At 46.5% G+C, this 14,734-nt stretch overlaps 1 protein-coding gene across 1 annotated transcript in view; it reads right to left on the reverse strand.

Annotated features, from left to right (window-relative positions):
• The window catches only part of LOC144148460 (proteasome activator complex subunit 4-like), a 75,691-nt gene that overhangs the window by 16,156 nt on the left and 44,801 nt on the right, over positions 1–14,734 (reverse strand). Inside the window, exons 11-15 of the mRNA XM_077680000.1 lie at positions 13,051–13,272; positions 8,276–8,411; positions 4,360–4,425; positions 4,247–4,302; positions 4,079–4,177 (exon numbers count right to left, since the gene is read on the reverse strand). Coding sequence (XP_077536126.1) covers positions 4,079–4,177; positions 4,247–4,302; positions 4,360–4,425; positions 8,276–8,411; positions 13,051–13,272 — 579 coding nt within the window. The remainder of the gene's footprint in view (positions 1–4,078; positions 4,178–4,246; positions 4,303–4,359; positions 4,426–8,275; positions 8,412–13,050; positions 13,273–14,734) is intronic.

Genomic DNA, 14,734 nt, shown 5'->3' on the forward strand with positions numbered 1-14,734 from the left:
GAGAGCCGTCCGACGCTTATAATGAAGCGCTTTCGGCAGTCGATGTGCTCCGCCAATGCTTCTTCGATTTTGGAGGACGCGGACTTGAACTTGTGCAAACAATGTTTCGTGTACAGAATGCTATGCTAGTTGAAGCCGCCAAAACGAAAGAGTGAAAACAAAAATCACCGCTTTTTTTACAAACTAGGCAATTGGGGCAGAAAGTAGCTTTATTACTTGCAATAGATGGATTACTTTGGGTGTGGTATTGGCTACTTTACTGTGTTCGTTTCTGCATGCGGGGATGGTGGAGTTGGGGATGGGGAGGGCTCCCGCAGATTGCGAACTCGTAACAATCAGCTCGTTATAGGCGGGTTCGGCTATATCGAACTATTGGATATATCGAACTAATCGAAGTGCATATTGCAGTTCGCTATAATGCGGTTTGACTGTATTTCTTAATCAGTCCACGCTTGAACTCCCAGACGAAGGTATCAGTGCCTATGAAGACAACTTTCGAGGCTCACCTTCTGTAGTTTCTGTATTTTTGCTCTTTTTTATTTAGCTTTTTGTTATTGCAATTTATGTCGCTTTATCTTACAAACACATGTCACGACAATCGCAAGCAGTTTTTTGTGCATCGCGGAGCTTGGCGATAGTGATGATGTACCGCGCGTCTTTCGGGACCAAGATTCCCTGGGTTCGAAGCGAAGTTGGCCAAGTTGTTTGCTTACAGCGAAGGTTTTGTGCATCCACAAGGCTGGTGCACAGCCCTAAGATCATCCCCCCTTCACCGCTTTATGCGGATATGATAGCATAAAAATGAGAGGACAAGCAGAAGGTAAGTTGAAATAAACGGAACGGCATGTGATTTGCATTGACGTTTTTGTGTGGAGCGTAGAATTCACAAAAGATGTTATGCATATGCCATAGGTGTGTCTTTGAGCCTCAAAACCGGTATGATGATGATGATCATCATCATTAGTGGATCTCCCCTTGAATCGCGGTGTCGGTCGTCAGCAACCTAGTTGCGTGTTTTATTACGCTTACTTGCCCAGCTAACCTAATCGATTTGTTTACTCCCTCCCATCTCCCCTTCTTCCCTGTTTTAAACAAATCGCCCCCCCCCCTTTTTTCTGCCCTCGCTGTTCTAAATTCTCATCCGTATAATTACTCCGCCTGCATGCCCATCCCTTCCCTACTTTTCCTCTACCACCACTCCAGTCGCCTCTTCGTCACCTTTTTGGACTTGAAGCTGAGGTTCCCCCTCGCCCTAAATCCTAAAGCCTCCACCAGCGTAGTTCTCCCTTCACCCCTCGGGTGTCGTATCTCTGTGCTGCCCCTGGCAATATGGTCTATAGTTTACCGCTCACTACCGCAGCGTGCACATGTTTCATCCTGCTGTAGCTACCCGTGTATGCCCAGGTTCTCAGGCACCCCGCCCGTGCCTCGAAGAGCAATGCACTGCCTCTCGTATTGCCAGAGAATCCCTAATTAATTTCCCGTTTCTCTGTCCTATAAGTCTCCAGGGGCTGGGGCTGGGGCATGGGCTGTCGGCGCATCCTGTCGAGGTCGTCTCATGTAGTCACGGTACTAAAACACCCGGAGACTCGTTTTCCAACGCCTCACGCTAGAATGCTTCGTGCTTTTAAGACACGAGGTTTTCACACCAAAACTGTATACTTCTCCCCCTCAACAGTTTCACCTCCATGGGCAAAAACGCCAATGCGCCAAGGCCTAAGACGGCGAGCGCTGAGCATCGAAACCGTCTTATACACTTCATCATAACTTAGAAACCGCATAATAATTCGAAACCGCATCATCGAAACTGCATCTCACACTTACACACTACATGCTTCACCCCTCACCAGTTTTCCCGTTAGTGGAGATGGCCCAGGATATTTTTACTTCTCTAGGGAAGACAAATTTCTGGACTGCACTTTTAAGCACATAACAGAAGCTTTACTTACACCTTTTAGTGCATGAGCTTCGGAACCAACAGTATGAGAAGTACGCAAGCCTAACAAAATAAAAGGTAGCTAAAAGTTGGACAACACCCTCTACGACTGTTATCAAAGAAGAGCGGGCGTATTATTTGAAGCAGTACGTCTCACTGCCCTCCCTTTTCCTCTCCTTGAATCGGCCTTTCTTCTGTGGGAGGAAGGTCTCTTGCGAAGCTTCGTTTCCACTGCTGCAATATGGCGGACGGAGTGTGTTTTCTGTAACACTGGAGTTGATGTCGAGGAAAGGGACCAATGCGACGTCACGGATAAGACGTTCGCACGTATTCGACACCGCGTTAGTCACCGACCTCGCGAGGGGTGACATCCTTTTGTGGCGCAGTTGTTGAGGGAGACAGTTTCGTTTTCGTTACAGACACCGGCTGGCCCCGATCCTGAACACCAATAATCACGCAGTTCTATCACGGGCGTACTTTATAACTCCTTAAAGCCCAAAGCCAAGCCAAAACTAATGCGGTTATTGACAGAATGCTCTCTTTAGGATAACTCTGGTTACCAGTCACACTAGCCGGTGACAATTTTCACGGGCAGTTGAAGGAATTTAAACTACATTGTCTTATCGTCAATTCACTGTGTGAGATCAATGCGCTTCCCAGCGGGGCTCACCATCCCGCTTTTGTGGGATACCTGGGATTGGGCTGGCGCCGTTCATATCACCAGTACATTCCGAGTTTCTCCTTCCACTTCAAATATGGTTAAACTTTCCCTATATTGGAGGCCAAGCTGTATTTAACAGTGGATATAATTATTACTGCTTATTTGCTGATGCTAAAAAATTGTTTACTGCCCCGCGGACTTCAGTGGAACGGTCAACGTTTAAGCAGTTAAAACTTCCATTGGGAATACAAGACCTCCTGAATACGAGCAATTTAAATAAGCTATCACGATTGCTGGAAAAACTGTTTTTGAGTTTAGCTGTCGCACTATAAAACGTACCAAATCATTAAATGCGGTGCTTACGATTCGAAGGATTGTTTTCCCACATTCGCCGGAATTTTTTCTTTTGCTCTTTATAAGGTAAATTGCGTCTTCTTTTTGCTCTAAACCGGATTTTTTTCTTCGCATTGAAACAGCTGAGATGGGACGGCTGTAATGAATTTTCCTTTCCCTATTTCGTGGTGCTAACCGAATCAGAGTGCAGAACAAAATAACAGCAACGGTAGACAAAATGGCCGTTCATCCACACCCCTTACGTTGTCAAATGGTATGGCACTCTGAAATCTACTGGCGTCGTGCTCTCGGCTAAGAAGCGTGAACAAGATGCGTGGAGTTGCGACTCACTTCGTGTAGCAGGTGGGCGCGGTGTACTTGCAATGCTCGGATGCGTTTCTTGTCCCCAGCAAGCTGCAGAAATTTAGATCACTCATGGAACACTATTTATAGAATAGAAAAAAAAACGCTTCTTAACTAGTTAATCGTTACCATGTGCAGCTTTCCCGCTCATGGCAATCCTTTTAGCAGTGATTAATCCGTAGTTATTCAGCGAAATGTAAAGTTTTTTGCGCAGCCACTATTGGGGGTGAAAATTTGCTTTGTCCACAGTTTCAAGTCTCGCGCGTTGCGCGATTAAGTTCCTGAGCCCTGGAAACTACCTTGTAGAAATGCATGGGGAGTAAAACTTGACAGCGAATTACACACAAAAAAAAAAACATTCAGAATCCTGGAAACTTGTTTTATTGTTTTCATCTTCACGATGACTTCTTTCTTTATGCCAAATATCACTTTCCTGAAGTCGCCTTGATAGGTTCCTGTCAGAACCTAGCAAGACGGTCAGAATTTTGAGCGGGAATGCTGGGTATGGATTACTGGATCTTTATGGCAAATCACGTATTTTTTTGGCGAACGTTGGTGCTGGCTCTAGTAATAACAAAGAGAATACGTACACAACAAAAAATCCAGTGTTCCTTCGTAAAAGACATTGCTCAATTCAACGCAGTTAACTTTCGAACTTAATATTTACGCTTTACGCTCTAGAAATTTTAGGCTTGGAAGGTTCAGACACAAGTGGATTAAATTTAGGAAACACGCCTGACTTTAAAATATAAATGAAGCTTCGTTCTCCCGTTTCTTGACCTTACCTTGTTGTCCAGGCTTTTCTTTGCAAGCGAGAACCATTCTAGTCCGGAAGCCAGATCCTCCTCACTCCTACTCCAGTAAAAGAGAAGATAGTCGTATAACTGAAAAAAAAAAAGAGATTTTAGTGTAAAGACAGCTGGGATACCGCCGGTGATTTCTGAGCACCTTACCTCGATGATCAAGCGAAAAGTCTCCACATTATATTCACGAGTCTGAATAGATCGCGCTGAAAAAGCGAAGGACGTAAGCAAGATACTGAAATGTACAGTTCCCGTGAGCATACCTAGAACACCGTGCACCACGTCCGCCACAACTTGGCGCACGTTGAGACCGGACCTGAAGTTGACCGCTGCAAAGAACCACACAACCATAAACTGAAGGTCGCAGCTTTTTCGTACATTATATCTGATAACGAAGACGGAAGCGTCAGTTTACAGGGGTCTACGTGAATAAGATAAGATACGGTAGCCTTCGATACCAACACTGCAGGTCGCCGCTTTTTCTCTCAGGCTACATCTGATAACGAAGCTGTCATAGTCAGCTTACAGATTGATCAATATGTGAATGAGTTATGATACGGTAGCCCTCGCTAAGCTGACAAGAAAAGCGAATGCGTTCAGGATAAGGCGGTTAGTCTTTTAGGGAGACGCTTATAAGCGTGGTTTGACGTTTAATTTCCCTGTTGCTTCTACTCTCTTACCACTATACAAGGCAGGGGCGCAGGCAAGGGGGGTGTTTCGGTGTCAGAACACCAACCAAAATTTCCTGAGCGCCGCATTCTCCCTCCCTTCGGTTTTTTCCCGCCAGTGTATTTACACACCGCATCGATATAATAACATGCAAAAACGAAAATGAAGACAACGAGGAACCAGAAAGAAATTAGCCCACCTTCCCGCGAGGGGAACCCTGTGGAGCTGCGACGCATCTTGCTCGCTTCAACCGTTTGCGTTCGGTATCACGTTTACGAAGTTCGGAATCGGTGCTCGCTTCAATCGTTTGCGTTCAGCATCACGTTCACGCCGCTTCGCAGCCTTGTCTTCAGTGGTGCTAGCATTCCTGTTATCACAGCGGTGCTTGTTACGGTTGCGCGGGCGATAGCAGAATTGTTAGGCTCCATTCAACGCATCGATGGAAATCGGAACGCCGGTGCTGGAACGACCGCGGCTATGACGCAACGTGGCGCGGCTATGACGCAACACAATCCAATCCAATCCAATCAAATCCAATCCAATCCAACCCAATCCAATGCCCCTCGCGAGAGAGTGTTCGCTATCGGAGAGGAGAGGGGGTGAGCGGCGGAGAGCGCAGCTCGCGCGGCGAGGACAATGGGGGAGGGGTGTGGATGGACAGCAACAACGCCGTATGGAGGGACAAGGCGAGTGAATGAGATGCAGTCGCATCTAATAACCCCGACATTGTTTGGATGCAGGTGCTTTTTTCTATTTTTTCTTACCAATGGCGGAAAACGCCACCCGAAAAATATTTCTTGCTAAGCCACTGATAAGAGGATCTCGACCTGGGATTAAATGCCTGAAATGTGTACATCTCCACCCGCATCAATTACACCATGTTCACTTCATAACAGAGCTCTTTAAGCTTTTAGTTCCGCCGTCAAGCGTGACCATGCAGATAACTCATCCCAGCATAGCGAACGTGAGCGTGCGTGAGGGTGTCGCCCGGCGTCGTCCAGGCTTGCGCTTCGGCTCGCGCCACGTGAGGAGCTCCAAAAAACACCAAGAAAAATACCGAGCTCCCGTAAGCATGCACCTCGTGAGGAGCGCCCTGAGTCGCCCAGCTCAACTCAAAGAACACTCTGCCCAGCATTCGTGGCATAATCCCTCGCGTGCTGTTCCTCTCGCCACTTCACGCGCTCGGGCCTCAAGTGGGAAGCAGAGACCCCCCATCCCCCTCTCCCCCCAAAAAGTTTCTGCTTTTTTGCAGCCGCCCCTTCCTTAAGGGCGATTTCCCGTTCAAGCCGGGTTTACTTCCCAAGCGTTGTTGTCCCACACAAGGGCTGAGCGCCCGGCCGGGGAGTCGCTTGTACCTATTTTACCGGTAGGTGCCCGGCGCCATCAAGGCAAAGGAATGCACATGGTGCCTTTTACAGCCACGGCGAACGCTCAACTCGCAACCGCCTGTGGCAGCACATGCCATCAGACTCTTTCACCCCCTACAATGCGGCAACGCGGCATGATAGCCGGGGCCCCGCCAGGTTGACAAGGGTTAGGGGCCCCTCGCAAGGGTAAATGTAGCTTTCCAGGCGTGGATTCCCCTTTCAAGGGTCCGCATCCGACCAGGGACGCCTGTACCCATTAAAGAAACCGGTGGCGTGCCTGGTGGTACCAGGATTCGAACCGGTGCCTCTCGTACACGAGGCGAGTGCTGTACCTCTGAGCCATGGCTGTGTGGTGTATCTTCTTCTGTCATCCCGTCCTTGTAGCGCAATTTTATTTCCATCATGTCAGACCAACTAGCCCGTCAGAGACCAATTTCGCGACTCCGGTAGCCGCGGGTTATGGTGCGTGCTAACGCGATCAACTTTGGAAGAGATCTTACGTTGTACGGGCCAAACGATCCGTGCCTGACAGTCATGGAGAACTTTAGCGGCAAGTTGGGAAATCCACGTGAGGTGCAACAGCCGGATCTCAGATGAAGGGAAAGGGGCTGCCAGATATGCTGTTTCGCCAGCTTTGTGCCACTAGTGCAAATGGCGCCAATTCTTTTAGTGCGCCGCAATTTGGCCGCCGCTACGGTGGTTTCACGGGGGCGATGGCCACGGCGTTGTAACCGAACGAACGATGGGAAGAAAGAACTGAAAGAAAACGGAGGAGGACTGTATCGCGAAATTTTGAGGGGACAGCCGTTTGCCGAGGCGGCGCGAGGCGCTCTTCCGAAAGTGTTATGGGGAGGGCAGTTGCCGAGCCCACGCCGGACACGCGTGTGAAAAGCGCCCTCAGTGTCTGGTGGAGCCCGAGAAAGGAAACACAAAACCAGACATCCATGAAACCGAGCGTCTTGTTCTTTCAAGTTCTGAGTGCGGAACGTTCATCGGTCCTTCGGTCCTTCGGGTCCTTGACCCGCCGCGGTGTCTCAGTGGCTAAGGCGTTGCGCTGCTGAGCACGAGGTCGCGGGTTCGATTCCCGGCCGCGGCGGCCGCTTGTCTGATGGAGGCGGAAAGCAAAAACGCCCGTGTGTACGAGATTTCGGCGCACGTTGAAGATCCCCAGGTGGTCAAATATAATCCGGAGCCCTCCACTACGGCGCGCCTCATCGCCTGAGTTGCGTCGGCGCGTTAAACCCCACAATCAATCAATCATCAATCCTTCGTCGTCGTCCTCGTTGCGTGGCTCATCCGAAATACGTGAAATTTGCGCGGGATGCTTAAACTCGGTAGCGCCGATGTGCTGCGAAATAACGGCAGGGTAGCGCGTGCCACCGCGCGTTCGCTGATTACGCGATCACTTCGTGAGACTCAGCCGCTATGCGCCTTGACCGAAAAGATTGCAGATCGCGTTGCGAACAAATTCCGCATTAGGGGGTATTGTAATCGTCAAGCATTTTTATGGCACTCTCTAAAATCCTTCTAGAGCGAGATATAATATAGGTTCTATGAAAGTTTTGTCTGCTGATGTGACATCATATGCATAATATAGGTTGATATAAGAAGTAAATTTCTGACAAACTACACCTGCAGTTCTAGCCGTCATGTACTGGGGGGAATTTCTGTGGGCTGCTTGAAATTCAAATCGGCGGAAAAATTTCTCGGAATACAAAGCAGGTATACCAATAGCGGCTGCAGCAAACCACGGAACGTATTTAGTTCCCATGCCATGTTCCTGCCCTCATAATAATAAGTTATGAAATGTGGGAAGCTCCATAAAAGTTTTTTGCATCGATGCTGCATCTCGATCATGATGAGCATAGAAATGGAAATACCTGCGCGTTTTTGTTAACGTTTCACAAAAAAAGAGTTACTATGACAAATAATCAGAACTTCCAATAGAGTTTACTAGCGCAACGCCTAAGCTACGTTTCAGAAACACTCGGAAACATAAGTTCTGCAATACAACTTGGCAGTTCGAACCTGAACGTAGCCCAAGGATGTTTGGTCTAGGCAGATATTGCAAATAATGCTCCAAAAGAGAACAACAATGCAGATAATAAAAAAAAACAGGGAAATAGGATATTGTGGCACTTACATTTCGATCCTTGGTCCATTTTGGTCTTGACGTGCACAGGCGTCGTGGTGCCTAGGCTGTGAGGAAAGGGTGTAGTTAGAACTTTGTTATTTTTTAATACAGACAGTGCGTTGGGGGCCAGGCCACTCTCGGAATTCTGGGAATGAGACCACAGATGAAATGGCCGCGGTTGCAGCACTTATGAATACAGTAGATATATCAGTACCATACACCGACCTCAACCCACATATCAGACAACACCTTCGTAATAGATAGCAAGCAGTCTGGAGTGAACAAACCGAAAACAAACTACACATGGTAAAACCACACTGGAGACGATGCAGAACTGACTCACGCAACAGACACGCACAAGTTACATTAGCAAGGTTACTACGGATAGGTCACACACACGTAACACCCTCAGACTAGCTCACTGGTTCCTCGCGACTTTTGCGTAGCATGTGTGGAGAACCCCGATCCGTAATCCACGTTCTAATTCAATGTGCGGCACTTGACACAACACGACATAAACACTTTGCTTAACACAACAGGCGACATATCCCACTCCACCGAGCGTTATTCTTGGCTGACCCATGATGTCTTTTTGGTGGTTTGCTAAGTATTTATCACAAAATAAATATTTACAGCCGATTTTATATGATTCATAATCATAAACTGGCCCTCTAAACAAGCCACACTCATTGTTTTTGATTGATCTCATTTTACTCTTGCTTACCGATTGTATTTATGTTTTTTACCTTTTCATCTGTTACCTAATAACTCTTTTTGACGCTTTTTGCACCAGTTGACCTCGCGCCATTAAAATACAACCGTCGTCATTATTTTCTATTACTCTACTACACCCCATTATTAGATGACGCGTTAACGCAAACCCAGAAAAGATTACTCAATTCGCTCTCAGTTGGCGTCGCTACTAATTTCACACATTCCGAACACGCTTCGATGTAGTAGATACTTCACACGGGTCTAAGTTCTTCCTTTGTTCAACTATTAACTGAATGGCGTGGATGTAAAATAGAGTGCGAAGCTAGTACAGGCCCGAGTACGTGGCGAAAGAGGAGGGAATGGGGACTTTGGCGTCGTAAAGCCGAGTCTGTGGGACAACGAAAGGTGCAGCAGGCAGCCGAGACCACCGATAAGTGAGCACTGAGGCAGGAAAATGGGTGGCGTGCTTCGCAGGTACTACTCGTGAACGTCGTTCTAGAAGCGCTAAGTTGCGGATTTCTATCTACATTGAAGACCGCAAGGGAGAGGGGTAGATGTCAGCACATTGCTTAGTATCCCCGAATGAATAGGTTTTTATATTTTTATTTATTTACAGCCCCCAAAAGTACCTTTATTGTGCACATATTAACACTGAATGTAACCGTTTTTCAAACTATGTTGCGAGGAGTATTGAGCATCACCGTATGTCTTCTCAAATACAAAATAATCCACAGATAGAAAAGCCCTTGTATCGATTTCCATGTGTTGAGGTGTTCTTCAAGCGAATTTCTGCCAGTTCACGTGCATCTAAGTTCCTTATGAGCCCGTTTTCCGGAGAAGCATATTCAGTATTTCTGCCAGTTCACATGCATCTAAGTTCCTTATGAGCCCGTTTTCCGGAGAAGCATATTCAGAAATGCAGATGCAGTCAGTTAAGAATTAGTGTCCAGAAAAATGCAGGGCGCCCACGCCCAAGCATTGGTGAAAGTAGCGCACCGTTTCACTGTAATACAGAGAAATCTTTCACTGCAATAGCTGGTAGTTGATATCTGGTAGTTGATGCCGTGATGGGATGCGCCATTGCAGGTAGCAACGCTCCTCTGCTGCGTGGCTTCGTTAGCCCCATGGCTTCTCGTTTTTGAGGCCAAAATCAACAAAACAAGGTAATAGTTTCTTCGCCTTGCATTGATCTTCTGGATAAGCCCTTACAAGTGGACCATTAGTGCTCCACTTTCACAAAATAGGGCAATTTTATTAATTTTACAGAACTCTATTGTATAATATTGCATCCATAGGCCGATTTTCAGTTCGTTGGTGAGTCATGCCAAGGACAAGTGCAACGTTCCTAATCGGCTCGGACGGCCCGATCGTTAACGCGCGGCTTGCCTAGTATATATCAGAATGAAACTCTACGCAAAGTAGGGCTACCAAGACTACGACACGTTGGCGTGCCTCAAACCCGCCCCTCTGGGCCATGACCTAAAATTTTCTTCCTTTTTATCACTCATACCAACAGGTAGTAAGTTCCAATCCTCCCCTGTGATTACGTTCTGTTTGTGTGAACACAAGGAAATGTGCAAAAAAACTCACTGGTTTATGGGCTCCTCAGGCCACATTGGAAGACACGTGGCCAACCCCAAAATAAACTGCTTCACTATGCCAAGGCTTATCTGCAATTCATTGCTGAAAAGAACCATGTTATTTAATATATGATCCGTCATAAGTTAAGGACAACTGCTTTTTTAATTGTACACATAAGCCACACTCAAAGCGACCATCTTTTAAAATCACTTTAATTATGTGTACTTACCAAATGTAGTAGAAATTACACTAAAAATCGGTTATGAGATTGTAATGTATTGAAATACAAGCTGCTGACCTCGTCATTGGGCGGTCTCCACGGGACCACAGAAACAGCACTCGTAACTCCGGCCGCAGGAAAGTTTGCAGCAAGCTCTGCACGCAGGTGAGCTCCTGTGTGCTTGGTACGTGCCATCGGATGTGCACGTCTTTCGGCGCTTCCGGCTGGCCCCACTCCTTTGAATAGGAATCAGTGTAAATAGGTTACGGTCGCTACCTGAAATGCCGTAATTCTATTTGCCTACAAATACAACCGGTACAAAGGTGACACGCTAAACGGATCTCCAGTTCCACGAGAAGCGAGACAAGGACGAAGTGGCAGTGTGCGTTTTACTAAAGCAGAGTATAACCACCACCAGCTACCGGCTCAGGGATGACAGATGTTCCAAATAACTTTGCTTGACTGGGCATTTCACCCAAACCTTTGGTGATGGCTCTGGCTACGCTATGAACACCACCATTCACGTAATTAGAAGGCTACTCCAATACGGGTGCTGCCGCATTTATAGCGCCAAGCCAAAACGGCACCGTTATTTGAAGCCGTGTTTACGATGAAGTGCAATAACAACAGCACAGAAGTCGCCTAAGAAATTCCCTATTAGAGAAGCACGTCGCTCAATGAGACCAGTCGACTAGCGGAACTGTTCACCAAAATTATAACTTACAAAATACTCGAAAACGTGATATACTGCACACAATATAAAATTGGTTGCGTACAACGAAAAGCTCCCAGTTTGGTGCGAAGAGTGGCCATCAAAGCAAAAAGGTGTGCGCCTAACAGAAAAGAGGGTAAGATCATAGAAAGTTCCTACTGTTTGAGTATTTTTGCCCTATTACGGGGACAGCAGAGCTATCTCGAGTGTCTGCTTGCTTAGTATGAAGCAGTTACATTTTCAAAAAAAATACAAGGGGCCAGGAAGACAAAATACAACTTTGGTTGATTTGAAAGAACTAGGCTTCAGTATTTCAGTGATCTCAGCTCCAGCCACGATAGACGCTTTTTCACCAAACGCAGAAAAGTACTGAAAAAAGTTTAAAATTTTGCGCTACTGTGACGTTTTCTGGCAAGAAGGGATGTCATATGGACCCACACTAAACATAGTGCGGCTCCATATGCGTGTTCTGTGTGTAACTGCTTGTTACATTCCAGTGATGCGCTAAGAAAGAAGTAGACACCTCCTTGCAATCGTCCAGTCATGTTTCTTCAATCGCACTAAAAAAGTCTGCGACGTCAGAAAAAAGTTGCTGGAAGCGACTATGGAGTGTCTCGCCACCGATTTTTATCTATTTTTTTACTTTCAATGCTGCGAGCTCTTCCGGACTGTTACAGGGGGGGAGGGGGATACAATGAAAGGTTCACACAAATAATGCATTCAATTTTTTTTACGAAAGCGTCAACCATATTGTAGATAGGAAATACACATGGGTTTAAGTTGTCCCACTCAACGATTGTTTTGACAATGAAAGAGTGCTTAAAAACATCCACTCTAGGCGCGTAAGGCAAAATGGCATAAGCGTGATTAGTTCGCGGCGAATTCTTCTAGGAGGCTGTTTAGTACAAACTAGGACTCAAGTTCAGCTTATTGTTATAAAGTTGATATAAAAATTTAAGGCGCGCAATTTTCCTGCGCACAACCAATGTTGTGAGACCAGCCCTGCCAATCATTGTGGTTACCGAGTGGGTTTTATCGTAGTCAGAAAAAATAAACCGGACCGCCATTCGCTGAATTTGTTCAAATTTATCTATTATGTATTGCTATAGTAGCGTACTCTAGATTTGGCCGAACAAAAGTGGTGAATGCTTTCAGTTTAATATCTGGAGCAGCAAACCCTAGTTTACGCCGTAACAAACCAAGCCTGCGCTGAGCAGATCCACAAATATTTTCCACATGTTCATTTCAATTAAGATTACTGGAGATTGTTAAGCCAAGGCATTTCATTTTTGTGGAACGCTTAGTTACATTATTATTTACAGCGTATGAAAACATCAGTGGAATTTTCTTATTCGTGACCATTATACAAACAGATTTGTCAAAATTGATTTGCATATGCTTCACAGGCTTTACTGTTATATTCACTATTTTTTCGATCTTTCGAATTCGCATCATTGTTATCGAGATAAAACAGTCTTTCTAACGAACCAAGCTGGGGCTTAGTTTTCATAGCCCCTTTCAGCTGCAGGAGCAACAGGTTTACACGACACTACGCACCTTTGTTGGAATGTGTTTGGCAAAGTCCAGGTACTGCTCCCAATCCAGCGACGTGCTGCGAGAGTCGGACGGGTAGACCCGGCTGCAGGCTCGCAGCAACTTGTTCAACAAGTCACCCGCTGCGCTGCGGCATCGGTTCGATGGCGAGTGCAGTGTACGACGGAGGACCTTGAGTAACAACATCACGTACGGCTGCAGCGCCCAACCATCACAGGCAATAATCTGGAAGTACAATAAAGATGAGGACTGGGTGATCATTAAACATTTACATACAAGAGCATAACAGAAACAAAGCCGCACAAAACGAATTGAATGTACAGCTGATTACAAGCTGGCCTTGTTCCTTGTGTTGTCATCTATCTATCAATTCATTACCTGAACCACGCCGCACCTTAGCAGTACTGTCGTGCTATATCTTATTCCCAGCTTATTAAAGACCCGCAACACCCCCCCCCCTCCCTGCTGCACATTGGGGAGGGGGGTTGGCTGAAGATTTGGGGTGGAAGATAAAAAAGTAGAATAAAAATTGCGGTACCTTGAAGAAATTGAGGTCCGTTTTAGCGGTGAATGCAGTTGTTAGTCCGAGAACGGCCTGACGCACGCGTCGTACAGCAGCGAAAAGAACCCGCAGAACGAGGCGGGTGAAACCAACACACAAGAGAAACAAAAAGGAGCAGTCAAAAACAAGGCGGAGTCCCCAATGGCTCCATGTCAGCCTACCTCCTCGTGCACAGTGCTCCTGGATGTTGACTAAAATCGCCTGTGAGGCCCCTCCCCTTTTCTCGCAAGCTCGGAATCCCCTGCTGCTGCAGTATAATGGTTCGCTCAGGAGGCTCCAGAACAAACGTGCTTGCCCGCTGCTTAGCAACAGGGGTGAGTCCAGATCAGGAATTATTTCTTCAGGCTTATTTAGCTGTGGTGGCTTCATTGTCGCGTCGTTTTGAGCAATGATACACCCAGTGTTCTCGCACTAAATAGCTTTTGCATATAAAGTGTTGACATTACCGAAAATATGTCCGTTTTCGAAAAACGTCTTCACAATTGAATCAAGAAGCACAAGAGACCACATAGGACCCGACGCATATACGCTGTTCTCCCTGGCCAGGGAGAACTGCCTAATATTTTATGCGCAAGTGGTCCGATAGGGAAAAATAGTGCCATGCGAAAGCTCGCAAGGTGCCAACTCAACTCAACTCAACTCAACTGAAAGATATCTAATATGATAAGGCGAAGGCATTAGTTAGCCATGTTGGAGGAAAATTCAGCGTCCATGTCACTTAAAATGGACAACTGCTGGAAGGATAAAAGGCAGATCAGGGAATGATCAAAATGATGCCCAATTTCTGAGGGAAGCTCCATTAAACAAAGTAACTGAGTTGACGAGAAAATTTGGTAAAGGTTTTTGCTAGGTGGGAATACTAGGTGGGAGTGAAACCACCGTCTTCAGGAATGCGATACCAAGGCCGCACCTCCCGACCACCAGAACTCGTTGGTTCCAGGCCACCAGAGGTGGAGATAGCGAATGAGTCGTGACCTTCGACAGGTTTCATATAATTTTTAAGCATCATTTTCTGGGTGCAGATAAGGGAAAACCGCATCAGTTCTTCAATAATCAAGGAGACAAGTTGTGAAAATAGTGATGTTCACTGGTAAATGTTTTGTATTAAGGTTTTTACAGTGATGT

This window comes from Haemaphysalis longicornis, unplaced genomic scaffold, assembly GCF_048455015.1.
Source record: "Haemaphysalis longicornis isolate Haplotype H1 unplaced genomic scaffold, Haemaphysalis longicornis Haplotype H1 scaffold_8, whole genome shotgun sequence".
Taxonomy (NCBI): Eukaryota; Metazoa; Arthropoda; class Arachnida; order Ixodida; family Ixodidae; genus Haemaphysalis; species Haemaphysalis longicornis.